Raw genomic sequence first — 27,963 nt, forward strand, 5'->3', positions numbered from 1 at the left:
TCATTATGTACCAGAAGTCTAGTTTAGCTTTCATAATCTCCCTCTATTAACATTCAAAGTAAACAATAGTACAATAACCCTTAGTTTACATAAATTTTGCATGTTGTATCTTATGACTAGAACTGGAAACTCCAGCTAGAACACAGTAAATAATACATTATAGAATGAACTAAATTTTAATGTACAATATAGAATTTTACGATGGAATTAACCAAAGTTTCCACTCTATTGTTTGGAAAGTTGATAAAAAGAAATGAATTTTAACATATAAGATGCAATTCTAGGAGTGTTTGCGGGTTGAGTTGGGTCTAATTTGATTAAATCTAATACCCGACCCAATCAATAATCTTTGGTTTAGGTTGAGTGTTCAACCTGTACTACTAAGACTAAATCCGAACCAAATCAACTCGTTCACTAATGGGTTGAGTTGGGTTGGGTTTGTGGATCATCCACTAAATATAATTTTTAAATTCTAAATTAAATATCAATTTAATTAACACATTTATTTTACAAAAAAATTAAAAAAAATTATAAAATTTTATATTTAATTTGAATAAAATATATCATTTAATACCTAAAAATTCTTTTAGGATTCAGATCAAATAAAAAAATATACAAATGGTGTAAAATATAATTTAAAAAGTAAGATACATCTTTTTGAATAAATAAATTTGATTTAAACTTAGACTTTTACAATTAATAAAAACTATATTTATATTTAAAAATATATATGCATTAGAAATACACCATGAGAACTTTAGGCAAAATTTGAGCAGAGTAACAACTGTGTTCAGATGAATCCCTTATCACAATGTCTTGGAATTAACCATCAAAAACTTTTATATAATCACTTGCATACACAAAGAGAAATAACCCAATGCCTTGGAGTAAACTCCAAGGACTTCTAGACAAACAAACACAATACAATTGAAGTATCAAGAACTCAGATGAAACTCCAAAGTGCTAGGGTCAAGATCCTAATTCTAAGTCCATAGGTCAATCCTCCAAGCTTAGGATAAGGTAACCAAAGTCCAAATCCACGTTAAGTATTTTATAATTTATTAGTGTTTTAAGTACAAAAGTAAAAGTATGGTCCAAGTAGACAAAAGAAAAAGAGCATAAGCATAAACATAGGTCCAAATGGACAAAAGGAAAATAGCCATAAACATAAACTTGATAATTGATGATGAATGGATATATAAAGCATAAAGCAAAAATAAAAGTAAAAGAAGCATAAAATAAAGTTAGCAGTTAGTAGTTAATTGTTAGAAATTAGTAGTTATTAGTTAGCATGAATGATAAAAAATGATTAACCAATGAACTTAGGTAAAGGTTGATGAAAATTTATCAGAGGATTGATAGAATCAAAACCTCTACACAATAAGCTTTCAAAAATTTTGAACCAATTGTCAAATAGTTAACCATCCTTGGACTTTGCTTGATTTGTCAGAAGTCAAAGATTAAACATTAGAAACCTCTAGTTTGATGCAACCGTTATCCATTCCCGAGTGTAAGTGGGATAATATTTCCATGGATTTTGTGTCAGGTTTGCCTAGGACACCGAGTAATTATGATGCGATTTGGGTTATTGTGGATAGATTGACAAATTCTGCTCACTTTATTCTGATGATGACGGATTATCTGATGGAGAAGCTTGCAAAGCTTTATGTTGAGAAGATTGTTTGTTTGCATGGTATTTCATCGAGTATTGTTTCAGATAGAGATCTAAGGTTTACTTCGAGATTTTGGGAAGGGTTGTAAGGTGCTTTGGGTACTAAGTTGTATTTGAGTTCTGCGTGTAACGTCCGGAAAAATAATTATTTTCTTAATTTAGTCATTTGTGATGTTTATTGAAATTTTCGCTTTTTGGAACGATTTAGTCGGTATTAGTTCGGGATAGCGGATCGATATTTAATTGAAAATTTTAATATTTTTAGTATTAGAAATATTAATGAGTTAATATTTAGCGTTTTGGGAATTTTCCGAGTAATTAAGATTTGACCGGAAATATGAGACATTGAGTTATTAGAGGATTTTATCAGTATTTATTTTACTATTTTATTTGACTTTATTTGGTGTGTTAATTAATTAATTGATTATTAGATAGTATAATAATTGATTATATTAATTAACTTGGTGTGTATATTTGTGTCTATTTAATTATTGGTGTTATTTAATTTAGTAACTAAAATAGAAATACTAAATAGTATATATTATATTGGGCTTATTTAGTGATGTTAGGAGTAAATAGGGAGTGTTATAATTAGGCCCATATTGTGTAGTTGGTAAGAGTTAGGAAGTGAGGTACCACATTTCTCTTTATTTCCTTTTCATTTTCACGGATAGAGAGGGAGAGAAGCTGAGAAAGAAAAGAAGGAAAAGAGAAAAGAGAAAGGGGAAGAACTAGGAGCAACTAGGGTTTGAAGAAAAAATTGAATAGGTAAGGGGGAGAATCTTTATTATTATGAGTTAGTATGATTGGGTCAATGGGTAGATTAACATAATTTAGGGATTTTGTTCTTCAATTTTTATGGTTTTGACATTGTTAGATTTTAATGAGTAATCCTTGATATGTGATAATTAATTATGTTTGAAATTGATATATTGAAGCCTTGTTTTACTATGTAGTACACTTAAGAATGAAAGGAAGAATAAGAAAGTAGCAGTCCTGTAGCGACATTATTTCTTTTCTTTGAAACAGTACTATAGCGACATTGTTTCTTTTCTTATGTAGATACATTGCTACTATATATTACTTCACATGAGCTATGATATACACATTGATTCATTATGGCATATGCTTAAATACTGTAGCAGCATGACAAGTTTACTAATATAATATTTAGTGATTATGTAAAATCTTTACATGCTGTTTAAATAATTTTGATACTTGTAGGATCTTAGACCACCCACATCGGTGGGTACTTCACCAAATTCAAAAAAATTGTGTCACTAAGTTCTGCTTTTGAACAGTTTATGCGTGGCTTTGTTTTTTGAAAGTGACCTTGCAGAGCACTGTCGTAATATGGCCACATCAGCAATATTGAAACAAAATATATAATAAAAAAATTGGCTTAATTACACTTTTGATCCCCCTCTATTTTCAACTTTCTAAAGTATTCGCCCCCTATTTTAAAAGCCAGGTTTCTAGTCCCCAAACTTTGCTCTACTCGGGATTTTCAAGGTCCCCCTCCACTTGGCTGCTTCATTAATAACGTGGCATACACAATACGCTGCCAAGTCATATTTTTTCTTTTTTTTTTCCACAAATCTATTTTCTAATTATGGATAATTTTTTTTATTTAAAAAACAATTCGTTTCATCTCTCTTCATAAACCCATCGTCCTCGTTCTTCTCCATCCTCTATGGCCGTTTTCACTAACCTCCAATCATGACCTAAAATGGAAAAAAAATTCTCCACCCTAAACATGATTCTGAAACCCGTATCTACATTCACCTCATGAATTTCTTTTAATTTCAACTTTCCTTCACTTTCCTTCATGAACACTAACTTTTTAAATTGAAATTAAATAGTAAACAAACTTGGATTCATTCAATTATAATGGGGGTTTGGCTCCGCACAGCAAAATGAACACTTTGGTACCAAAATTTCGATGGCCGAGTGAAAAATCTTACCTAACCGGAGCTATTCCGACATCTTTCTCGTCTCCGGCAACGCATACAACTTCAAGTAAGATTACTTTTTGATCCTCTCTTCTTCTGCTACTCCTTTTCTCCTTGTTCTTAAACTCTTCTTCTCTATCATTTAAATATTCTCTTTGGCTGCGAATTTTGGTTTGAATTTGGTTGATGAAGCGTTGAGTTCTGGACTTAATTGATGTGTTTTGCAGGTTACTAAAGATTTTGGATGGTGAAGGTTGTTACTGTTATTTTAATTGCAGGTTCTGAACGAGTTTTGATGGAAATTAAATGTGGAGGAAGAGTGGATTTATCTGCATAATTTTTGTGTAGTTTCTTTTCCCTTCAAGCAGTCACAACCTGCTCTTTAAATGGGAAGTTGTAATGAAATTATTGGTGAAAATTGAGAGGGAAATATTGAGATTGAGTGAAGGTTTTAAGGAATATGAAAAAGTTTGTTGAAGGTGAGTTATGTATGAATTTTCTACAGGTTTTTGTTGTGTTTGTAGATCGGTGAGTTGAAACAAGGTTTGGTGAAGAAGATGAATAAATGAATGGGGAAATAAAACAAATAAATGTTTTTTAAATAAAAAATTATCCATAATTAAAAAATAGATTTTTGAAAAAAAATGAAAAAATATGACTTGGCAGCGTATTGTGTATGCCACGTCATTAATGAAGCGGCCAAGTGGAGGGGACCTTGAAAATCTCAAGTGGAGCAAAGTTTAGGGACTAGAAACCTAACTTTTAAAATGGGGGGGCGAATACTTCAGAAAGTTGAAAATAGGGGGACCAAAAGTGTAATTAAGCCTAAAAAATTAATCTATAACAATAAATATGATAGTTAATAAATATAATAGTTTTACTTTACAACATTAAATATTACAATTTTATTTTTCAACGGTAAAAACTTGTATAATTTTCAAACGGTCATTTTTTGATTTATCAGTGTGGCTTTACAATGTAACAGTTATATTTTCAAACGGTCATTTTTTTGTTGCTATATATACTTGTATAATTTTTTTAAGACTTACATACTTAACTTCAATTTGTTTTTCATTTCATTCAAGAAAATTTCATCTTATTTTTTTTCAATGAACCCCAACCATCATAATTCTTGGTCTAATTTTATACAAAATGGTGGCAATCCTCGTTCTATCTCAAATCTACAAAACACCACATATTTTGAAAATACATCTCATAATCCAAATTCACACCATAATCCAAATTTTCAAAATTCTATTTTTATCCCAAATCCACAAAATAACCCATACTTTAGAAATTTCACACATCAAATGCCACATTTTCCAAATCAATATCAACAACTTTCATCTCAATCAACTAATTCTATTATGCCTCATGAAGTTCATATGTGTACTAGTGGTGCGAAATCAAATGACCAAGAGTCCGAAATACCACAATTTTGCACTCAAGATGGTTTGGAAACTATCAACCTTGATGAAGATGTTGGAATCACATCGGTTGTAAATATGCCGAAAACAAGATTTCAACCAAAGGAGGATGAGCTTCTCATTCAGTCATGGCTCAACATTTCAAAGGATCCAATTGTTGGGGTTGATCAAAAAGGAGATAGCTTTTAGAAGAGAATTGGTGAAGCTTATAATAAGCATCGCGGCAAGATTTTTCAAGAGAGGAAACCAATGACATTAAAAGGTCGATGGCACAAAAAGATTAACCCCTCTGTTAATAAATTTGTTGGGTGCTACAAGCAAGCCATGAGTTTTAAAAAAAGTGGGAGCTCCGAGAGCAACATCATTTCAACTGCATATGATATTCATTACCAAGATGAGCGTGAAAAATTTACATTTGAGAGTGCATGGAGATTATTGAAAGATGAACCCAAATGGCTTGCAAGTTCATCAGAACCTTCTACAAAAAGAACAAAGAATTCGGCTTCTGGAGCATATTCTTCATCTTCTAACTCTCCAACACCAACAAGCAACAAATGCAATTCACCATCACCTTCTTCGTTACGTCGACCAATCGGTCAAAAGGCAGCAAAAAGAAAGGAGAAAGAAAAGCTAGTGGAAAGATCAACACCCGATGTCAAATTTAATACTTTGCAAGACGACTTCCAAAAGAAAAAGTTAAGATAGAGAAGAAAAGAATTGATGCAGAGAAGCATAAGGCTGAGAGAGATATGGTAAGATTGAAGATCAATGATTTGTAAATACTTTCAAAAGACACATCATACATGGATTCAAGACAACTGCAAGCTCATGAGTTATTGTGTGACGTGATTAGAAGAGAATATGGGCTTGATTAATTATGTATGTTGAATAGTTTTTAGTATATCATTATTTATTTTTAGTAGTCAATTTGTAGTTGTTATTCAAAGTCAATATTATTCAAACTAGCTGTTATTCAAACTAGCCGTTATTCGTAGCCCTATAAATACTCTTAACTAGAGTAATAAGCTTCACACTCTTTTCCAACTTATCTTCCTCTTTTCCAACTTATTTTTATTTATTTTTAATATATGTTGTTTCCTTTTTATTACATTTTGATATAGTTGAATTAATTTGTTTAAATTATATATTTATATACTAATGTAAAATATAAATTTGGAATATATTGTAAGTTTAGTAGTGCCCATTTTAAAATTTTAGATGAGTGGTATGAATATTTGATAAATATAGTTGGGTGGTTTAAGTAATTGGAAAATGTGAAATAATATATTATATTAGATGGGGTCCATTTATACCACCAAATTGGGTGGCATGGATGTGGATGCACTTAAAAGATTTTATGTACTTCATTTTCAATTCTATCATGAGTGTACTAGTATAAAATTATACTGTCTTGGTTTAACTGGAAGAAGTACTGTAGCTTCACTTCTAGAATTATATATATAATAGAATTTGGAAATGAACTATTATAAATTGAAATACAATAGAAACAGTCTCGTTTGATCGAATTGCCGAATTAAGCGGTATAATTAGTTATCCGGAATTTGATGAAAATTTACGTGGTAGCTAAGTTTAATTAGTAGATTAATATGGTGGTGTTATTTTGTTGAAAATGTGATATTTACGAACCGACCGAAATAATGTGGATTTAAATATCTTTTATATTAATTATTGATTTTGGAATAGAAAATGAATTAATAACTTGGAACTAATGAAGTGTATTTATTAATTAGTTGATTTACTTAATAGTTAAATTAATTTCAATAAGTATAATTAATTGGAATATAATAGATATTGAATTGATTATTTGTTTGTCGGTAACTTACGGTATTTTGGAAAGTTTGACCGTAGTTGTATTTTGGCCAATACTAATGAATTGATACTTGGTTTGGAAGTATATTATTATATTTTGTTGGCAATATGAATCAACATGAGATAGTATGATTTACTAGTGTTAATTGTATTTTGTGAATCATAGTTGAATATTGTTTCTATTATGTGAATTGATATCAATGTGTTGTAAATGTTGTGTATAATTTGATATATAATTCATAGAGTTGAATTATTATGGGTATGCGGTAAGTTAAGATTGATGAGATGATCTTAATTGCATAGTTAGTTGGTAATTGTACAATTATTCATGGCATAGTCGGCTTTATTGTGGAACCGGTGAAACTGTGGGTTCACATGGTAATAGACGGTGATCCTTGAATGGAAATAGACGTAGAATACGTTGATCTTTAATTGGAAACGTATGTGGTGGCTTTGATCTTGTCTGGATCGGAAGTGTGGCTTGGATTCTAGATATTGAATTGGAAAGCGGTGAAACGTTGGGTTCAGATTGCGGTACCACATGCATAGCGTCACATATCTTGCATTGAGTCACAATAGAATTATGCGATAATTGAATATGTGAAGTTGATGTAGTTGTGATATGTGTATGAGTGAGTTTGAATACATATTTGATTAAATGAGTGATGTTTGAATACATATTTGATTAAATGTGTGAATATGTGATAATTATGGTTGTGTGCATAATTGAGAATATAATATTGGAATTGAAATATTATACTATTTATACTTGTTGTATACTTGATAACATGTGAAATATAGATCGATTACTATTATCTACATGGTTATACATAGTGTGATTAATTACTTGAATTGTTGATTTAACCATTGTATCTTATTATACTTTCTTCATAATGATTCGTATTCTCACCCTTCTGTTTTAATGTTGCCCTCGTTTGACGACATGCAGGTTCTGGAGTTTAGTAGCTCGTGCGTGATCTAGCTAGAGATTCTTCCGTGTTTGTTGGAGATTAGATAGTGAGTCGATGCTCTGGTCATGTAACACTGGGTAGATTAGTCGTGTTGAACTCATGTTTCTATTTGGTTATGTATTATGTTATGACTTGAGAACCTGTTTATTTGGCTACTTGTTATTGAGAGGCTTTTAAGACAAATATTCTGATTATGGTTTATTTTATGTTGAGATGATTATTGAGATATGATCATGGTATGGGACATGAATCATTTTATGAAATACATGAGTATTTTAGTATTTTCCGCTGTGAATGCATATTCTGTGTGAATTGTAATTAAATGTTTAGGTGTTATTTGAAATGACCAGGTGTATTGTATATTGTAGATAAATGCTATCGGTTTTTTAAAAGCTTTTAGTTTTTGAAAACATCGATGTGACGTCCTTTTGAATTATATGCATGCTTATTCTCTGATTATATGCTTATTTATTTTGGGGTATAAAAGGGGTGTTACACTACGTATCATCTACAAGCTGATGGTCAGACTGAGAGGACGATTCAGTCGCTTGAGGATCTTTTGAGAGCTTGTGTTTTGGAAAGGTGGTGTTTGGGAAAGTTATTTGCAGAAGAATCTCTCTCAAGCATGCTTAAAGGTTGTACTTCACCATGTGAACCCTAACTTTCATGTTCCTTCACCAAGAAGCAAACTTTGAATTTGTGACATGTCTTCCCTTATTTACTTGCACGCGTGTTTTGTTAACTGTTAGAGCGCATCGTCTTAGTGGCTATGTTTTGAGTCTTTCACCTAAGGGGCGTGGGTTCAAACCTTGCTAGGAACAATCTTTTTTTAGCACTATTTTATTTCACTTTTTCTTCAACTTTGATAAATCATTAAAAAAAAGCAAAATTAATCATTTTAATTTGATTTTTTTGTACTACTTATTTAACTTGTCTATTTTGCTAATATATTTTAAAATCCCAAAAATATTATTTATTTAGTCATTTTAAAATTAAAATAAAAACAAGTCTTTTATATGTTTTAAACCTTAAAAATCATTTTCTTTTAATATTTTTCACCAAGTAAACTCTTAATATTTTGTGTGAATCTCTTCTAGGGTTAGGTAAAATTCACCTTGACCATACCATGTTCCCTTAAACCAACTCTATTTTAGGATTTGGTCTTTAAATCAATTTTAAATTCAATTAGGTTTAGGTGTGTTTCAAAACCCTAATTCAAAACCCTATTGCAAAACCCTAGTTTAAAACGTTTGATCTTTAGCTTCACCATGTTAATATAACTTGTTTGCTTTGATCTCTCATTGCTTGTGTACTTGTACATACTTGTTGATAATTTTGTCCTCGTACATTTGTGTTATATTCATATTATTAACACTGTATATATACATTGTTTACTAACCATATGCATGAGATATCCATCCATCATCCATCATATTCATTCATACATGAAATGATTCAAAGGTATAAACATCCTTTTGCCCATCATCATTTGAGTTTAAATTGATCTCTTTGTTATACTTATTTGTTTACTTTTGTGACACATGTTATCACACACACGCACACACACACACACACACACACACACACACACACACACACACACACACACACACACTCACACACACACACACACACACACACACACACACACACACACACTTGAGGTATCCATGAATGATTGCTTAAGTTGTTGAAATATCCAAAGGAATGAGAATGGTATTGACTAAAATTGTTAAGGTACTCAATCTCTCTTCCAAACTCTTTATCTTTGTGCTTAGTATTGTTAAAGCTTTGCATCCCACTTTTTTTTGAAAATGGTTTTGTATGGTTAAAGCTCAGCCTTTTTAAATCAACCCTTGGTTTTGTATTGTTAAAGCTCAATCAACTTTTTTTAAACCCTAGCCTTGTATTGCTAAAGCTTGGCTCTTTTATTAAAACTTGTTAAGTATTGTTAAAGCTTAACATTTTAAAAATCTGTTGAGTATTGTTAAAGCTCAACACCCAAAAAGATTTTGCCACTTGGATCTTTTATTTTCCTTTTAAGAGGAACTACAAAAGCTCTGACTCCCCCATTGCACTTAAGGGGTATGTAGGCCTAAGATGCGATATCTTATCGAGCTCACTTTAAAACCTTCTTTTCTCATCCTGCCACTATATTTAAACAAAAAACACAAAAGCAGTTTTATAACAATGACAATACAATAAAAAGGTTCCTATATAGTACCATAGATATGAGTGGTGCTTAAAACCTTCCCCTTGCATAACAAACCCCCTGTACCCAAATCTATGATAAGTTTATTAGTTTTGATTTTAAAAAACTTATGTGGGTTTTATTTCGCTCTTTCTCCCATTTCTTTTAGAAACAATAAAGCGCGGTGGCGACTCTGTTTAAAACATATGAGCCAAGTCAATTCAATGGCTTCAGTCTCACAAATTTCACTGTTACGCAATTCAGGAAAAACGATTTTTTTACAAACTTGTAGTTATTTCCTGTCATTGGTGACAATTTTAGCTAATTCACACTATAAAACAACATACATATGCCTAATGATAGTAGAAACCTTCACCTAGATAATGCATCTCTCTAAATAAATAGTATAAATTATGTAACAATAAGATTTCTTCAAACCATATTAGATACTAAAGATATCATATTCTCTTCTTACCATAACTGAAGCATTTAACCCCTCAACCTATAATTAAAGGTTTAAGTGTGAAAGAATTCGATTACACTGAAATACACTACATATTCAAATCTAATTGCACAAGATTTTTGTAGTATTTAGTGTTATTTTCTTGTACTGTGTTTGTTTTTGTCCCATTTTCAAGTATCATGCTCGTTTGGACCCCTCCTTGAAGAAACGAAGCTAAAAGGCCAAGGAATCGAGTTTTTGAGCAAAGTGTACTCATGGCGTTCAGCATGGCGGCCATTCTATGAGACACCATGAAGTTTCTTCCTTCACCCAGGAGACAACTGCCACGTCCCCACGATCTCACCATTTCTCAAAGGTGGTGGGCGCTGGGCTAGGGTGGCGGCCGCCGTTTGTGCAAAAGTTTGTCCCTCCCAAAAGGAGTTAAAGGGCACTCTTGTAAAACCACGCCATGAATTTCCTCTATAAATAGGAGTTTTTGTTTCGTTTTGCGATCATCGAACTTAGTTCACAACACTAACCCTATATTTACCATATGTAAAAGCAATAATTTGTCACATTTAGGGATTATTACACATTAGTTTTTGTTAGGTTGGAGCACTTTACTTTAAATCTTGCCGCCATTTTCACTCCAGTCAAGTTTACCTTCAGTTGTACCAGATTAAAGCCTCTGATTGGAGCAGGTTTCATATTTAAAGTTTGCTTCCACATTTTAATTATTATCTGTCTTGTTCTAAGTTTTAATTTATTTTTTTTACTTGCTTTTATTGCTAATTTAATATGATGAAATTTAACATGCTTATTTCCGTTTTCATGTCTGGCTAAATTTTTAAAGGTTAGAATGTAAGGATCATTGTCACGATGATACTCCACACAACGTATTTGTAGAAATACTTTAGGGGTTGTTTTTAACTTTTAAAACAAGTTTTTTGTACTAAATTATTTTGGATAAGATCGAAAGCTGTCAAATCTTCAAACTTAAACTTGGTTAGTTTTTTACTATTTAAAAAGGGAGAAAGCATTTTAGCTAGTTACTTAGGAATCTTTAACGCTTCTAGAAAATGATTTTGAAATTATTTTCGGACGCGTTGTGGGTTTGAAATCCGGTTCATTGAGCAAAAGCCATGATGAACCTCTTTTAAGTTAAATTTTCCAAGTTAAAACAAATTTTTACCAAGCAAGAAATCAATTTCTTAAAAATAGACTTACTACTTTAACGCAATAAACACCTTTTATAACTGACAAGGAAATGCATTAATTATAGGGTAAGTTTGGTTCTTAGTACGCTAAAGCGACAAGTTTTCCGTTAAGTTGATCCTTTACAAGAGTATAAAATATTTCCCCATAAGTATTTCTATTTAGAGATTAGTGGAGTATTATCCGACTAATGTGAATTACATTCGAGCCTATCTTTTACCTGAATTTGCATTCTTTACTTTCTCTAATTATATGTTCTCAAATCTTGATTCGATCCGCCTTAGATAGACACCTTAACAATATAAATCGATAGATTGACATTTGGTCTTTGTGGGAACAATAATATTTTGTATTACTTCGACGTGATTCATATACTTGCAATTTACACCACATCAACTAGCGCTACCCTCAACTGCATCTTTGCCCGCACCAACAGCTAGTTTCATTCTGCTCGGGCAGCCCATCCAGGATGACGGGCACGAGCTTCCCGCCCTAGGTTTCACGCAGAATTCCTGGTAGTGACCTATTTTTAGGCCTGAATACTAGATGTCCAGCCCAAAAATAGGGACCAATGGTTATGCACTGGGAGCATTATACCCTCTCATTTGAGAGGGTTAGGTATTCAAATCTTATCCTAAAAACACTCTCATGTATCTCTGCACTCTTATTGACTTTATCAACAGAGTACCTTGTAGGTACACCCCTCCTTCTTGATTCCAACATTGTGAACAAAGTCTCTTGCCCACTTCAGATTCTGATCAACCGGTAAGGTCACTTCTCCTTTCATTAGAAATCAAGTTTTTTTTGTCTGCATATTTATACTAGCTGTTGTTGATGATTTTTGTTAAGATTTTGTCTTGTCACATGAACATCTATAACAAAGGAAGGCAGATTTATTATTTAAAGTTGTATACAAAACCATCAATATAAGTTAGTCAATCCAGGAAAAACTGTTTTTTACAAACTTGTAGTTATTTCCTGACATTGGTGACAATTTTAGCTAATTCACACTGTAAAACAACATACATATGCCCAATGACAGTAGAAACCTTCACCTAGATAATGCCTCTCTGTAAATAAACATTATAAATTATGTAACAATAAGATTTCTCCAAACCATATTAGATACTAAACATCTCATATTTTCTTCTTACCACAACTGAAGCATTTAACCCCTCAACCTATAATCTCAATAGTCAATTGATCATTAAGTAATCACACGTTTTCCATCAACCATCAACAAATAATACATCAAGGAGGTTTGAAGATGAATCGTTACTCTCAATCTCCTCAAAGAAACCATTGACGACATTTTCTCTTTTGGCTTTACGCTCTTTGATGACAAAATCTTTTGTTTCCATGCAGTAATTTTGTTGACCTTACTTCGATGGTCTTTCTGCCACAACAAATTTATTTCCATCACGAGGTCTCTCAGCAAAACCTGCCAATACTGACCAAAAATGGGAACACGTTAGAAACTACAAGATGTAGTTGGGAAGGATTAGTTTACTTGACAATCTGCACTATTTGTGTCGAAAGCAAATGAATGGAATTAGAATGCATAATCCATAAAATTGTCATAAATATAATATAATGAAAAAAAACGAGCACATTCACAACAAAGAGAACATACATCCACAAAGGATGGACTATCATTTAGCCTGACTTGCACTAGTTATAGAGTAATTTATGTTGAATGGCAATTGTTCCAAAACAAAGCCATAAGAACTATGGAACTAGGGTAAACAACATTGTATACAAATGCTCCAACAAACACAAGAACACAAAGTTTAGGGACAAGTCGGGTTCATTGTGACATTTCTTGATGTTCTGTTGTAGGGGTACAATACAAACACATCCACTAAAACTCCCCACTAATTCACCTGCCTCATACGATTAATCAATTTTAAAGGGATTACTACATTTTTTAATTAAAGGATCAAAGCAAAACAATAAATTTAATTAAGGGATCAAAAGATGAATTAAATCTAGTAATGATATTTCGACACCAAAGTGTACACCTACTTCGTAGTTATTGTTCATCAATATGATGACCAATAAAAAAATTTATAAAAAAAATTATTTAAAAAAAATTATAACACAAAAATAAGTTTTGTCATTAACCAATTTTACTATTGCATTAACCACAAAAATGTGTTATTAACCACATATTTTACTTAAAATTTATTAACCAAGTTTTCTTTTTAGTTTTTTACCAACGATTTAGTCTAATTCGGGAGTCAGTTCTGGCATCAAGTGGTTCAAGCCCTCTCCCGATCACAGTTGCTGGGGATCAAACCGTGGTTCTCCCTACTTCAATAACCAATAAAATGCATAACATTAACCAAATTTTGACAGTTAATTATAAAATATAATAAACAGTGTTTACACTTCATTAACCAATTTTATTTTTTATATATTTTATATAATTCACAATTTAATATCAAAATTTGGTTAATATAACGTAAAGATTGATTATTATATTTTATAATTTAATTTAGTGGTTAATAAAGTAATAAACTTGATTAAGAAATTAAAAGTAAAACATGTCGTTAATAACATACAATTTTTTTATTTTTTTAATTATTGTTCAACAATATGATGAATAGTATTTTAAAATAAATAAATAAATACAACAAAAATATTTATAAAAAAATATTTTTATTTAAAAATATTTTTCATAAACAAATATAATGTAAAAATAGCATTACTTAATACATAAGTATGATTAATTAATTCCTTATGAGCTTTATTGATAATAACATTGATTTCTTTTCCCTCATAATTAATACACATAGTACCTTTATATATTTTTCTCTTTTTGCTATCAACAAAAAGATTAAAGAAAAAAATGCAATAAAAAACGGGTTAAAGAAGAGAAAAAATAAAATTTAATTAAGATAATAAAGACAACATAAGTTCACCAAAAACATAAGTAGTGCTCAAACATATCAATCTCAAGGGTTTTTTGGGAACTTAAAGTTGTAATCAATTTCATTTGTTATTTTATTAGCTTTTTAAATTGTTGATTTTAAACTATTTTTTTCTTATTTTCAATTTTCAATAATCCTTTAATTATTTTTATATAAATTATTTTATACTTGATATCAATAAAGAAGTAATGTAAAAGTATAATTGAACCAATAAAAAATAATTGTATGTTTAATATTTGGTTATTAAATTTTGAAAAAATTGTGTAAAATAAAATTAAAAGAGATGTGTAAAGTAAGGTAGAGTATACTTTGAAAATTCAAATAATTCCAAAAGATTTTTTAAATTCTTTCATTTTACTTAATTGACAACTCAATTTTGGTTACCCTCTTTCAGCATGAATTCATGAAATCACTGTGGAAAAGTAACATATACATGAAAAAAAGAAAATAAAAACAAAAAAGTGAGTTAATGATAATAAGAAAAAGCATCAGAAATAATGGTAACAACTCATATTCTTATATAATACTCTTTTCTTAGACATTGATGAAAACCATTTCACCACCTTATATATATACATGTAATGTTTGTTTCAATCTCCAACTCAAACATTCATATCATATTTTGCTTATTCAAAAATGGTTCTTGTAATTCTAGTTTTGCTATGTTTCAATGGGATGGTTCATGTGAACTCCCAAAAGGTCCCAGCTATGTTTGTTTTTGGAGATTCAATTGTTGAAGTTGGTAACAATAATTTTCTTAACACCTTAGCAAAAGCTAATTACTATCCATATGGTATTGATTACAACAGGGTTGCTACAGGCAGATTTTCTAATGGAAGATCCCTCATTGATTTCATTGGTAAATTATCTCATTCTACTTTTATATTAAAAAAATTCTCTTATTTTTTATTGGATGTACAAAATAGTCGAGACTAAATATAGTTAATATACAACATTCATTACTAGTCGTCGCAATTATTTGTATAATCTTGACAAAATTTATTTTAATCTTTACAGCAAATATGTTGGGTGTTCCTTCTCCTCCACCTTTTTTAGACCCTTCAACTACCGGATCCAAAATACTTAATGGAGTCAATTATGCTTCAGCTTCTGGTGGCATTCTTGATGAATCAGGAAGACACTATGTACTTACACACTTGTCTCAATTACTTATAACTTTTTATTAATTCTAACAATGTAGTAATTAACATTGTAATGTAATGATGTGATGCAGGGTGATAGGCATAGCATGGGAAGACAAATCCAGAACTTTCAAAGCACATTGAATCAATATAAGACAATGATGAATCCAACTGATTTGAATCAATTCTTAGCCAAATCTATGGTAATTGTCGTGACGGGGAACAACGACTACATCAACAACTACCTCCTACCTGGACTTTATGCCAGCAGTTCCAACTATACCGCTCCACAATTTGCCAATCTTCTTGTTAACAATTTAGCGCAACAAATGCTGGTAATTATTATTCCGCTTAAGATCAAAATGTTATGTTGGTATGTAAATGAAACTAATGGAAATATATTTTATGCTTTACTAAAGGCACTTCACAGCTTAGGATTGAGGAAGATCTTTATAGCAGGAGTTGGACCACTTGGTTGCATTCCTAATCAAAGAGCTAGTCGTTTAGCACCATCAGGAAGGTGTGTGGATTCCGTAAATCAAATTGTTGGACTTTACAATACAGGACTAAGATCAACAGTTGAGAAACTCAACAGAGATCATCCTGGTGCAATCTTTGCATATGGAAACACCTACGGTGTCTTGGGAGATATTCTCAATAACCCTGCAGCATATTGTAAGATTTTGGGTCTTTTCTTGTTATAAATAGGAGAGAAGCATGAAAAATTCATGGGTAATTTTTTGTTGTTGCAGCATTTAATGTTGTTGACAGAGCTTGTTGTGGCTTCGGAAGGAATAGAGGGCAAATATCATGTCTGCCATTGCAATTGCCATGTTTATCAAGACAACAATATTTGTTTTGGGATGCTTTTCATCCAACAGAATCTGCAGTTTATGTGTTTGCATGGAGAGCTGTTAATGGCCCACAAAATGACGTTTATCCCATGAATATCAAACAAATGGCTATCGCATAGTTTGATCTTTGATGTATTATTATCATAATTGTTTCCTTTATGAAACAAAGATGTAGCAAAATTTAAGTGAAACTTTATTAAAATTATCTCTAGAGTTTAAATTGTTTAGTTTTCAAGTATAGTTCCTGAAAGCTTTCATATAACATGGAGTTTTCAAGTTTCAATTACATAGTTTGATCTTCTTTCTCACCCAAATGAATAAAAATTGGGGAGCTACAATTTCTCAAAAGAAATAGATAAGCTATGTTTCAAAGTTTAGAGGGGAGTTGAAGGAAGGGCTTCCAATTTTTTTTTTCTAAAAATATAGAGAAATTTTAAAATGTTTTAAAAAAAGATTTAGTTTAGAATGATAAAATAATGTTTATCATTAACATATTTTTACTTTTTGAAATACTATGACGACAAGAATTATATTTGAACATTTTGTCAAAGCACTCCAAAACCCTCGAAACCCTCCTTTAATATAAATTTTGAGTTTTTCAAAATTAGAGATTTTTGGTGTTACGAAGAAAACCAAACCCTCCAAACTAAAATCTTTCTATTCTTTTTCTGTCAATCCTTCCTATTTTTTAAAACTCCCACTCCCTTCCACTCCAAACTTCCCAACATAGCCTTAAAATTTTGAGTGTATGCACCATAATGGCTAACTTAAATATATATATATATATATATATATATATATATATATATATATATATATATATATATATATATATATATCCTCCATTATTAAAATAAATAATGGAAGAGAGAGAAAAAAATAATAAAACATAATCTCATCCATTTATTTTAAAATTTAATGGTTCTGATTTATTCTCATATTTTATATAAAAATGTCATTCTTATATATATATATATATATATATATATATATATATATATATATATATATATATATATATATATATATATATATATATATATATATATATATATATATATATATATATATAAATATAAAAGTTGATAAGTCACCAAATTAGTAAGTCATTTAACAAATTGTTTAGTCGAAATTGAAAAAATATATACATTTTCTATTATTCCATTTGATTTTATTATTGTTTATTTCACTAACTTTTATATTTTCTTAATTATTATATTTATTTATTTAGAATAATTTAACTTATTAGAAAACAACTTCCACGTTCTCTAATTCTTTTATAATTTTATTATTAGATTTATCTCAATTTTTAAAATCATTTTGGTTGAAACCCTTAGTGAAAATTAATTTTTATTTATTGAATTAAAAGTAACTTTTCTCTCATTATTTCGCTAAAAACCTAACCTTCTGTCCCACTAATTATTTAAACTCATATTTTTTCTTTTTTATTTAATAATAATAATAAAAGAAAAAATATATATTTTACACTGTTAACCATTCATAACTATGTTAAGTGTGAAATCACACTGTTATTTTTGGCTAATTAATGAATCTCAATCGAACGACTTTACATTCATAACTATGTTAAGTGTCAAATCACACTGTTATTTTTGGCTAATTAATGAATCTCAATCGAACGACTTTACATTATCAGTGTACTACCTTTAACCTCTAATAATAATAATGATAAATAATAAAATTTCTCTATAAATCTACCTTTTCATGTAACTTTCACGTTTTGTCCCACTAATTATTTAAACTCCTATTTTTTTATATAATAATAATAATTTTTAGGACAAAACTTAGGAACAATTCTTTAAGTGTGGTTCTTACTATTTTCCAATGAAAATATGACAAGTATACTTAAATATGATTTAGTGAGTGAAAATAGGAGAAATTAGCATACGTGTAAGAGAAAATTATACACTTATCATAATTTTATTGGAAAATAGTAAGAACCATATCTAAAGAATTGTACCTAAGTCTTGTCCTAATTTTTATATATTTAGGTTGTTATTTGAGGGTATATTTATAATTATGTTGTCAACCTTTTTTTTAATTTTACTTTTTTATATGTTAAAAAAGAAATTATTTTACTTTTTTTTTGTCAAATTTGAGGGTGTCATTGTATTTATATTCTTTATTTTTTTAATTTTTAATTTTACTTAATTATTTATTCCTTTTCAATTATTTTTTTTCTAAATTTAATGAGAAGTTATTATATCCATAATTTCATTAAATTGATTATTTGAACTAAAATGATAATTAGAACAAAAATGGGGTGTTTTAGTGAAAAGTTATTATAAACATAAGGAGAATATTTAGATATAATTTCGTAGGTGTGGTTTGTATTATTTTTTTAATTAAAATACGATAAGTGTATAATTATCTCTTACACGTGTGCAATTTTTTCCTATTTGTCACTCCTTAAATGATGGTAAAGGATGCTTATCATATTTTCATTGGTAAATGACATAAACCACACCTAGAAACTTGTAGTTAAGTTCTCTCTTATAATTGTATCGTGTAGCTATATTTTGATTCTATTAAATTTATTATTGGAATAAATAAATTAAAAATCTTATGTATTAAAATTTCTATGACATTAACACGTAATATATTGAGATAATTAGAGGAAAAATCTTATGTATGAAAAATTCTGTCATAAATACTTAATATAGTGAGATAATTTGAGAAAAAGTGACGTGTTTTAGTGGAAAATATTAGAAACTTAAAGTGAATGGAAATGGTCGTCCTATTTTGATCGGAGTTAATTCTAATGGAAAGGGTCATCCTACTATGTATGACAAACCATTTAAGTAGTTATAACTTCTTCCCAATTATTCCTCTCCAATTAATTAAATACTTTAAATAAAAATTAAATTTCACAATTTTTCTATTATTTTAATTAATTAAAATAAGAAAATGCTAATAATATAATAATAATAATTTAATAAAATTTATTAAGTCAGTTAGCAATTTTTGAAGTCAAAATTGAAGACATATTTGTAATTTCCTACTATTCTATTTAATTTAATTTTTATTTATTATTATTTATTCTATTAATTAATTTTTTTAATTAATAAAATATTATCTCTTTTTCCACTAATTTTTATATTTTCTTAATTATTATATTTATTTATTTAGTAAAAATTAACTTAAATGTTGCAATCTTTATGAATAATAATAAATAGATGTAGATATTCATTTATCTAATTTTCTATATTCTTTTAACTCATGTGAGTTAATTTTGTAACCTTTGTGTATTCCTTAAGTTAATGGTTGTTTATTGGTCATGTACTATAAATATGGTTCATGTTACAATGCTACGTGAACTTGAAGATGAATATACAAGATTACTTTCTCTCTTATCTTTCTCTCATTCATCTCTCCTTCATCTCTATATAATTTTGGTTAATTTCATAACACGTTATCAACACGAAGCTCTCAGGTATATTTATCTTTGTTCGTTTTAGTTTCATAAAATATATTAGTTATTCAACATATTATATCATATTTGATTAGGATAATATCAATTGTGATTTCGATTCATCCTAAAAAAAATTCAAAAGTAATATTAAAATATCTCAAAAGAATTTTGATCGTTACGGGCAGAACAAGTGGCTGACAATTGTGAGGCTTGGACTTCTGGGCGGTTGAGAGAAAAAATGTGGTTGTACCTGCAAGGCACTCTGATGCTAAAGTAAGCGTTTGGACAACAAGGTACAACAGAAAGTGAGAGAATTTGGGTTGAAAAGAGATTACCTTGCCCTATAGGATTAGAGGGCTATTTATAGGGCAGTTCTATAAAAACGGACTCCATCTTTTGAGGACCCACGCGTGGTTTTTGGCCAGAAAACGCGGATAACTAGCCATTGCCGAGCACGAGGCTTCAGCGTGCTCGGTTATGTCCCGTGTTTGCCTGGAGCAAGCCGGGGAAGGCTGTCGCGTGTACGGACCAGAATGCCATGGGCCAAAGAGTGGATTGGCCCAATTGGAATAATTGGGCCGGTCCATAACAGGAGCCCCCAAGTCGTTGCTTCCGACTGTGGGAGTGACGACTTTAAGGAAGCTAGGAAGAGGCGCTCTGCCGGGGCGGTGGACCTGGTGCCTCTGAACGGGCCAAGAAAACACTGGGAGAGGGGCGGTTAGGCCGGGATCTAGGAGGTGTGTCGATTGGGAGTTAGTTGTTCGAGATACGTGTCGTATTTAATGCGTAATAATGACTAGTCTAGCCGTATGCTCCTAGGGTTAATGATGACCCTTCCATTCGCAGAGGTCACATGCGGTGCGTGTGACGTTTCTTTGGCGCCTATAAATACTTTGAACTGTCTTCTTTTTCAAACTTTTCAAGCTTGTTCCCTGTGCATTTCTTCTCCCATCGCCGACCACGTCTTCCGCCGTGACGTTTCATCAGTAACAGTCGTTATCTTCATCAGAATCTTAATCGTAAGTTCACTCCTTCGTTTTGTTCCCTATTTTTTCCTTTGATTGTCTAGAAATGTATGGAATGTGGTTAGGGTAGGGTTTTTGGCGTGACTTTGGATGTAGGTTCTGTGGTTTGTTGGTGGTAGACGGTGGAGAAGGCTGGTTTCTCCGCCGTTGACGATTGCAAATTGGTAGACTATTTGTCGTGGATTGAGCTTCTACTTCACTGATTATTTTTAGGGATTCTGTGTTTCCTTTAGTGCGCTTTTAGGTTTGTCTCCGGAAATGTTGCCCTAGGGGGAGTGTGTATGTTTAGCCCGGGTTAGCGTGAATGGCATTTTGCTTGACGATCGATTCTTCGGGGAGGGGCATGGTCGAGGATATTTCGTCCTTTGATCATTTGTGCTCCCTTTCACTTTGAACACCGGTGGAAGGGTGTATTTGATTGTGCTGTCGAATTCACTATTCTCCTCTGCTTTTCAGGTGATTATGGCCGATCAAGGACGTCTGTCGACTTCGGGCTCGTCATTAGCGACGCCTCCGACCCAATGAGTGGTGTCCCTAAACTCCTGGGTGCTAAAGGAGGTACTCGAGACCGAGAGTCATTTCGTCGAGGACCTGTTCGATATTTTCTTGGAGATCGGGGGCCATGTGGATCCCGAGGGGGATGTGAACAAGAACGGATGGTCCGTAGTTGTCCCCGGGGAGGAATACCGGGTGTGTGACGTGTATGCACCTGACCTGATTCCAATGTACGAGGTGGTATTTTGGGAGATGGGCATTAGGGTGCCTTTTACTGACTTTCAGATCGTTGTGTTCAATCATCTGGAACTGGCGCCCGGTCAGCTTCACCCTAATGCGATCGCCTTCATTCGGGCGTTCGAGTTGACTTTCTCTTTTTTAAAGATAGCCGCGACCACTCCGTTGTTCTTCTATTGCTTTTGCGTGCAACGGAAAGTTGCCCACGGTCAATTCGGTTGGGTGTCTCTGAAGCAGACGAAGAAGATCTTCAAGTCGTATTCCGACTCTCTGAAGATTTATAAAACGCGTTTCTATCTTATTCGTCCTTAATCCAAGGAGGCTCGTGACTCTGTTTTCTCTCGGGAACCGACCTTGGATGTGCATGGCCGCCTGGTCCTTAATGATATAGGAGAGCCCGTTACTGCTCGAAAACCGAAGTTTAGGTTTTTCTAGTCGCGAGACCATTTTGCTTACGGCACCGACCAATACCTTACTAGGGTCGGGGATCTAGATGTGGACGGATGGAATGATATCGCCGTTCTTCAAGAATTTGTGCGGGGCCTCCCTCTGGTCGCGAAGTTGGACCTATCGGGGAAGCCCGTAGTTAATGATGGCGGGGAGCCGGTGTTGGAGCCCCGTCTTATTATATCAAAGACCTGCTGGCGAGTGGGACGGACGAGGGAGCCTTTGCCTACCTCAGTATCTGTCTGTTGCTATTTTCTCTTTTTATGTGTGTATTCTGTCCGTTATAACGAGCTGACTCTTATGTGTTTGTGTTTGTTTGTCAGGATCCATGGACCGGGCGTGTCATGACAGGATGCTTAAGCATGCGAGCAAGACTAAGGTGGTGATTAAAAAGAGTGTTGGTCCTCGACTGGCAGCTGTGCAAAGTACCCCGACGACTGGTTCGGGCACTTTGTCCTCTTCCCCGGTGGCTGTTGGATCTCCCCTTCGTGCTTCTGACCAGGGGGATTCTCTGAGACCTGCTATCGTTCATCCTTCCCCCGTGCACCAGCAACCAGATCCGAACGCTCTGGTCCGTCATAAGCGGCCTAGGGTTGATGTTGTGGATCTGACTTAGGAGGAGACTGGTGGTCCCTTTACCTTGTCCTCGCGTTTTCTTCAGACTCGGTTCTTCAAGGGTGGCCCTTCTCTGACCATTCCCCGGGCGGAATCTCTCCATATTGAGGGCCTGGATCCCGCAGTCCGCCAGAGGTTTCTGGTGCAAGACGCCGCCACTGTCGTCAGGGTTTTAGAGCTGGCTACTCTCTATGCTCGGTCAGCGCCTCTTTCCGCAAAGGCCGTAAAGAGGGTCGAGGAAGATTGTAGGAGCAAAGCGGCTGCTTTGGATGAGGTGCGAGAGGAGTTAAAGGTCCATGATTGGGAGCTGGCAGATTTGAGGGCTAGTCTGAGTGCCAAGGAGGATGCTCTGGCTGACGTGCAGGGGAAGTACACTCTGCTCTACCAGACCCTTTATGGAGCGATGCTGTCTTCCTCGGTTAGGGAGGCTTCTCTTCATCGGTCTTTGGCCCTTGCTTAGGACGAGACGCATGAGGAGAAGGCTCTCTTGACCCGGGCGGATCTAATCTAGTACATACGGGTTTTGGGCGAAGACTGTGTGGCTGCTGCCGAGGATACCTATAATTCCACTGTGGCCCAGCTTAAGTTGAAAAATCCTGGGGTGGATTTAGTAATCGAGGGTACCAGCCCTTACCACCGAGTGGAGGGCGGCCAGGTCGTTTCCCCAGAATTCACGGTCGGTAGGAAGGAGTCCGCAGCTCAGGAGGCCGAGGAGATCCAGATGGATGAAGATGTTTAAAGTTTTTGTTTAAGAGTTTGGCATGCGCGCCATTTGTGATTTTGGTTGTACTCCGGGGGGAATGCCCCCCGTTTTTGCTTTGTAAAGATATTCACTGACTCGACCTTCATGGCCGTTAGTCGGGCACAATTGCGGGCTGTTTTCTCGATGGTTTTTTTAATTTGAACTTGCTTTATCTTATATTTAATGTTTCTGTTTGCCTCGTTCTTCGAAGTTTATGCGCATGCGTTTGACTCCTTGGGCATCGTGCACGTTGTTTCCAAGGGTCCTGCAACTATTTAATTCTTCTGTCAGTTCCCATGCTTCTTTATTCCCCTTTCTCTTCCTATAAAAGGAGGTTATTTGAGCCTCTTTTTCTCAATTTTCTGCAGAAATGGGAGGTGCTGAAGGGAAGAAAGTTTCCAAGGTTTTTTGTTCTCGTTGAGTCAAGGGAACGAAGAAGAAGAAGGACTCTGCTGGGTCCACTTCGCACTCTCAAGGGGCTCGTGGTTCGAGCGCGCAGGTGTTGCACCCCAAAATTTGCCCTCTTCTCTGTGCTATAAGTTATCAACGACGTTTATTTCGTCGTTCAAAATTAAAGAAAAAATATTAAAGAGTTTCCTTTAGAGTTACAAGCTAAGGACTATGTTTCAAGGTGTCCTTTGGGGTCATGAATCAAGTTGTTTATTCTTATGCTTGCGCACATCTATGGGGATATCATGTATGCTCGTTGCTTGAGTTTGAAGACATAGATTACAATTGGTGCAAGATAAGATGATTCGGATGTGGAAAATTCAAAGAATTCCGAATTCAAATTGGTGTTCGAGATTAATTGATTGGATTCAAGTTTTTAAGCTCATGATTTGTCTAAGAGTTTGTTTAAATTTGCTAAAAATGGAAGGTTCTTTCACATGTTTTGATATGCAAGTCTCAAGGTTCAAATTCATTCAAATTGCTTGCAAGATTCATCCATTCAAATTCAAGAAAAGCCCATTCAAACTTTTACAAGATTACAAAAAACTCTCAAGAGTCCAAGTCCACTTCATTACAAAAATTACAACAAAAAACCCAAGAGTCCAAGTTCAAAGCCCATTACAAAATATAGTATTATCCATTACACATCCAAATCCATGATTCAGTCGGGAGAAAATACATAAAAACACTTTTGGTATATGGTTTTTGATTCTATTCATCCTGAAAAATTTGTTCACATATCCAGGCTACACAAGACGTCACAGAAACCGAACCAAAAATCCTGCATTCATTCAAAACCACCTGCACCTCATGCCAATACCCACGAGCCCTGCACCTGCAAATGAATCCATAAAAAATCTCTCTGAATCATAATTCAAGAATCTTCATCATCTCAGAACCTCTCCAATTGAATGACGAGAGAAAAACAAATTCAGATAATGAAAACCAAAAGATATAACAAAAAGGGAGGGAGGAAAACCGGTTCCAGAATATAACAGAAAAGGTAGAAGAAATCGATAACAAAAAGGAGGAGAGCAGAAAAAGATAACGAGAAGCATAACAGAATTTTGGAAATCACCTCTAACAGAAACGTAACAAACTTGGAACGCTCCTTCAACCTTCTCCTCTCAATCTCCAAATCGGGAAAACCGAAAATCTCTTCACAACTTCCCAATCTTTCTCTCTGAGTCTCATCCTCAAACTTTCCAGAATTTTCATCGTCTCTGCAAAAAGAATCATCACCATAATCGATCTTCAATCTCCATTCTCTCTGCAATTTCATACACAAAACTCAGAAAAAGCTTCACAGAAAAACCTCATCATCAACCTTACAACTTCACTGATTCAATCTCGAACACATTCCAATTTCACCTTCGATTCAACTTCCAAATTCTCTTTTCAGCATCAAGCTCTAACAGATTCAATCAATCTTCGATCAAAAAGACTCTGAGCTGGCCGAAACACAGAGAATCAGAGATGAGAAAAGGAGAGCGGATTTCAAGAGCTAGAAATTGAACGCATACCTGAATTTCAAAGGAGGCAGCACCGAATTCGTAGATACGTGAATCCTCACCTTCTTCATCTTCCGTCAACAAGAACGCCTCAATCTTCTAAAAGTCGCCGCAACAACAGAGCGATAATCATCATCGTCAACTTCGCTTCGTGTCTGCAATAATCTTCACCACAAGCTTCATCATCAATTTTCATTCGCAATCAACATAAAGAGCATAATCGCCAGAAATTCATCTTCAATCTTCATCGATCTAAAATCCAGATCCGCAAACATCAACGCACCGACATCTATATCATCATAGTCAACCTACGATCTTCTTCATCTTCGTAATACCTCTCGCAGCACATCATCGTCAACATCATATCACTGATTGCGGCAGGTTTCTTCGACTCAACGCTTCAACAAACGAAATCGGAGCGATCTTCATTCCGATTCGGACGGGGAAGACATGAGAGATTGATAGCGAAAGATACTCTTGAATAAAGAAGCATGAGGCGGCGCTGAGTATTTGAATGAGAGCGAGGAGAGGTGATCGAGAGAGCGAGGCCAGAATCTCGTCGGAGACGGAGAACTTCTTGCCGCCGTTTCACGTCTGAGAAGAGAAGAGGAAGGGTCAATTTGGTAATCTGATGCGTCACTTTTGTTAACCCTAATATCCTCTTGCTATTTTGTGTTAACTTAGGAGATTAATTGCATAATTGAGATTAATTGAGATTAGTGGACCAATCATAAAAATCTAATAGAAAACCATGGATTTGGATTTAGAACCTTGGGCCTGTACTGAATGTTGTATGAATTTCCCATTTGAGCCCAATGCAACATCTCTTTTGACACACAAAAAAATCTGAAAACTGTAACAATAAAGGCCATTGGGCCTGGTGCGCCACTTCTGACTCTACACCATGATTTTCACACTTAAACCCCCCTGTTTCATATTAATTCACATTAGTTTTAGTTTTTTTTAACTAGTTTGCTTTCCGTTATTTTTAGCATAATAAATGACATAAAAACAATTACATTTGTTAGACTTTTGCATGAAAAAAATATAAAAAACATGTTCTCTTGTTAGAATTTAAATGCTTTGTTATATAGTTTTGTTCTAATTCTTTGATAAAATACCATGAAAAATATTATGTTCGATTAGATTTCTCGCATTGATAAAAAATGAATAAAAACATGTCATACCTTTTGCTTGTTAGAATTTTAATATTTTGTGCATAGTTTTGTTCTTATTCTTAGATAAAAATGTCATAAAAAACAATTTAATCTTGTTAGATTTTGTTTTAGAATTTACTTAGAATTTAACTTCTATTATTTTCTATGGCGGGTGCGTGTCTCCTTGTTATTACTGATTTGTTTGCTGAGATGTGCGAGGTACTTTGAGAGGGTTCGAGTGCAATTCGACTTACTTTGTGTTCCACTTTATTTGTGGGACACGAATTCGCTTCTAGTGCGATTGATTTGAGTCGTGTTCCACTTTATTTGTGGGATACGAACTTCTTCCCGACGGGATTCATCCGATCTCTCATTCATTGAGATGTATATTCCTGCATTGTCTGGCTTGTGTTCTCTTGCAGGTTGCTTATGTGATTATGCTCGACGCGTGTCACATGTCGCTTGTGATCTATTTTCACGACAACGCTTTCTGACTTGCCTTGCTTGAAACTGGCTTACGCGAAGTATTCTGGACTTCTCTGCTTACGCTTGCTAGCTCATTGCGGATTTGCTATCCGTTCGGTATTGTCTCCTGGTCCCTTTTACCGCTTTCCGCATCATCCTATAACATGAGAAGTAGGATTTAGACATGCATCTGGCCAAGCCCTCGAAAGAGGCTCTGTTTTTGTTGGTGTGTTTACATTTGTGCTTTGCGGCAGGGAGTCACGGTGTAATAAGTCCTATATGGCACTCCGTTAAGTCCTCATGGAAGGCATGCGGAAAGGGTTAGTACTCAACCCCCGCCTAGTCTCATCGAGTCTGTTCATTATGCGCACGCTTCGCGTCGCTTGCTTTTGAACTTGCACAAGATCTTGTTATCGAGTATGTCAGGAAAAGGGTTCATGCAGCCGGACCCCCGCCTTTCTTATAGCTCGTGTCGCTCGACGTTGATGCTCGGTGTACGCACGCACCGTTTTCCTTTACGATCCGTGACGGCTTGGTTGCTGAGAGGGGTCCTCCCTCTTGTCTATGGCCCGATCATTTTCGCGAGGTCTAATGCTTGGTTGACTTGGGTTGAGCTGCTCCCCTTGGCTATGGCGGGACCGCTCTTCTACCATTCGGTCAGTACCGTTGGTTTTGTTTGCTTTACGAGCGGATGCTCGTTTGTGTGATATTCTTGTGTGCCTCCCCTTCTCCCTCGCAGGTTGATAGCTTAGCTTAGACT

General features: G+C 33.8%; 1 protein-coding gene, 1 long non-coding RNA gene and 1 pseudogene across 4 annotated transcripts; 2 read left to right on the plus strand and 1 right to left on the minus strand.

The window, feature by feature from the left end:
- Window positions 1-4,991: 4,991 nt before the first annotated feature.
- On the plus strand, window positions 4,992-5,926 carry LOC131641147 (glutathione S-transferase T3-like; annotated as a pseudogene).
- A 9,326-nt stretch (window positions 5,927-15,252) lies between these two features.
- Window positions 15,253-16,832, plus strand: LOC131641148 (GDSL esterase/lipase At1g71250-like). The gene is made up of 5 exons (XM_058911463.1): window positions 15,253-15,492; window positions 15,651-15,778; window positions 15,868-16,110; window positions 16,195-16,450; window positions 16,528-16,832. The coding sequence occupies exons 1-5, from the start codon at window positions 15,270-15,272 to the stop codon at window positions 16,746-16,748; spliced, it is 1,071 nt and encodes a 356-aa protein (XP_058767446.1). The 5' UTR covers window positions 15,253-15,269; the 3' UTR covers window positions 16,749-16,832.
- Window positions 16,833-24,429: 7,597 nt separating this feature from the next.
- LOC131641146 (uncharacterized) lies at window positions 24,430-26,242 on the minus strand. Of its 3 annotated transcripts, XR_009295439.1 has the most exons (4): window positions 25,594-26,242; window positions 25,442-25,521; window positions 25,149-25,340; window positions 24,430-24,905 (listed from the first exon to the last, which is right to left on the minus strand). It is a non-coding gene; the product is annotated as an uncharacterized LOC131641146 (long non-coding RNA). The 3 variants fall into 3 exon arrangements; XR_009295437.1 differs by having other exon boundaries at window positions 25,149-25,516; XR_009295438.1 differs by having other exon boundaries at window positions 25,149-25,521.
- Between the last annotated feature and the right edge of the window lie 1,721 nt (window positions 26,243-27,963).

The sequence above is a fragment of the Vicia villosa genome, unplaced genomic scaffold (genome assembly GCF_029867415.1).
Source record: "Vicia villosa cultivar HV-30 ecotype Madison, WI unplaced genomic scaffold, Vvil1.0 ctg.003534F_1_1, whole genome shotgun sequence".
Lineage (NCBI taxonomy): Eukaryota > Viridiplantae > Streptophyta > Magnoliopsida > Fabales > Fabaceae > Vicia > Vicia villosa.

Excerpts from the sequence above, each read along its gene's own strand:
- LOC131641148 (XM_058911463.1), top strand. The coding sequence starts at position 15,270 with ATGGTTCTTGTAATTCTAGTTTTGCTATGTTTCAATGGGATGGTTCAT. Across the intron at positions 15,493-15,650 it reads ATCCCTCATTGATTTCATTG|CAAATATGTTGGGTGTTCCT; the intron begins GTAAATTATCTC and ends TAATCTTTACAG. Across the intron at positions 16,451-16,527 it reads CAATAACCCTGCAGCATATT|CATTTAATGTTGTTGACAGA; the intron begins GTAAGATTTTGG and ends TTGTTGTTGCAG.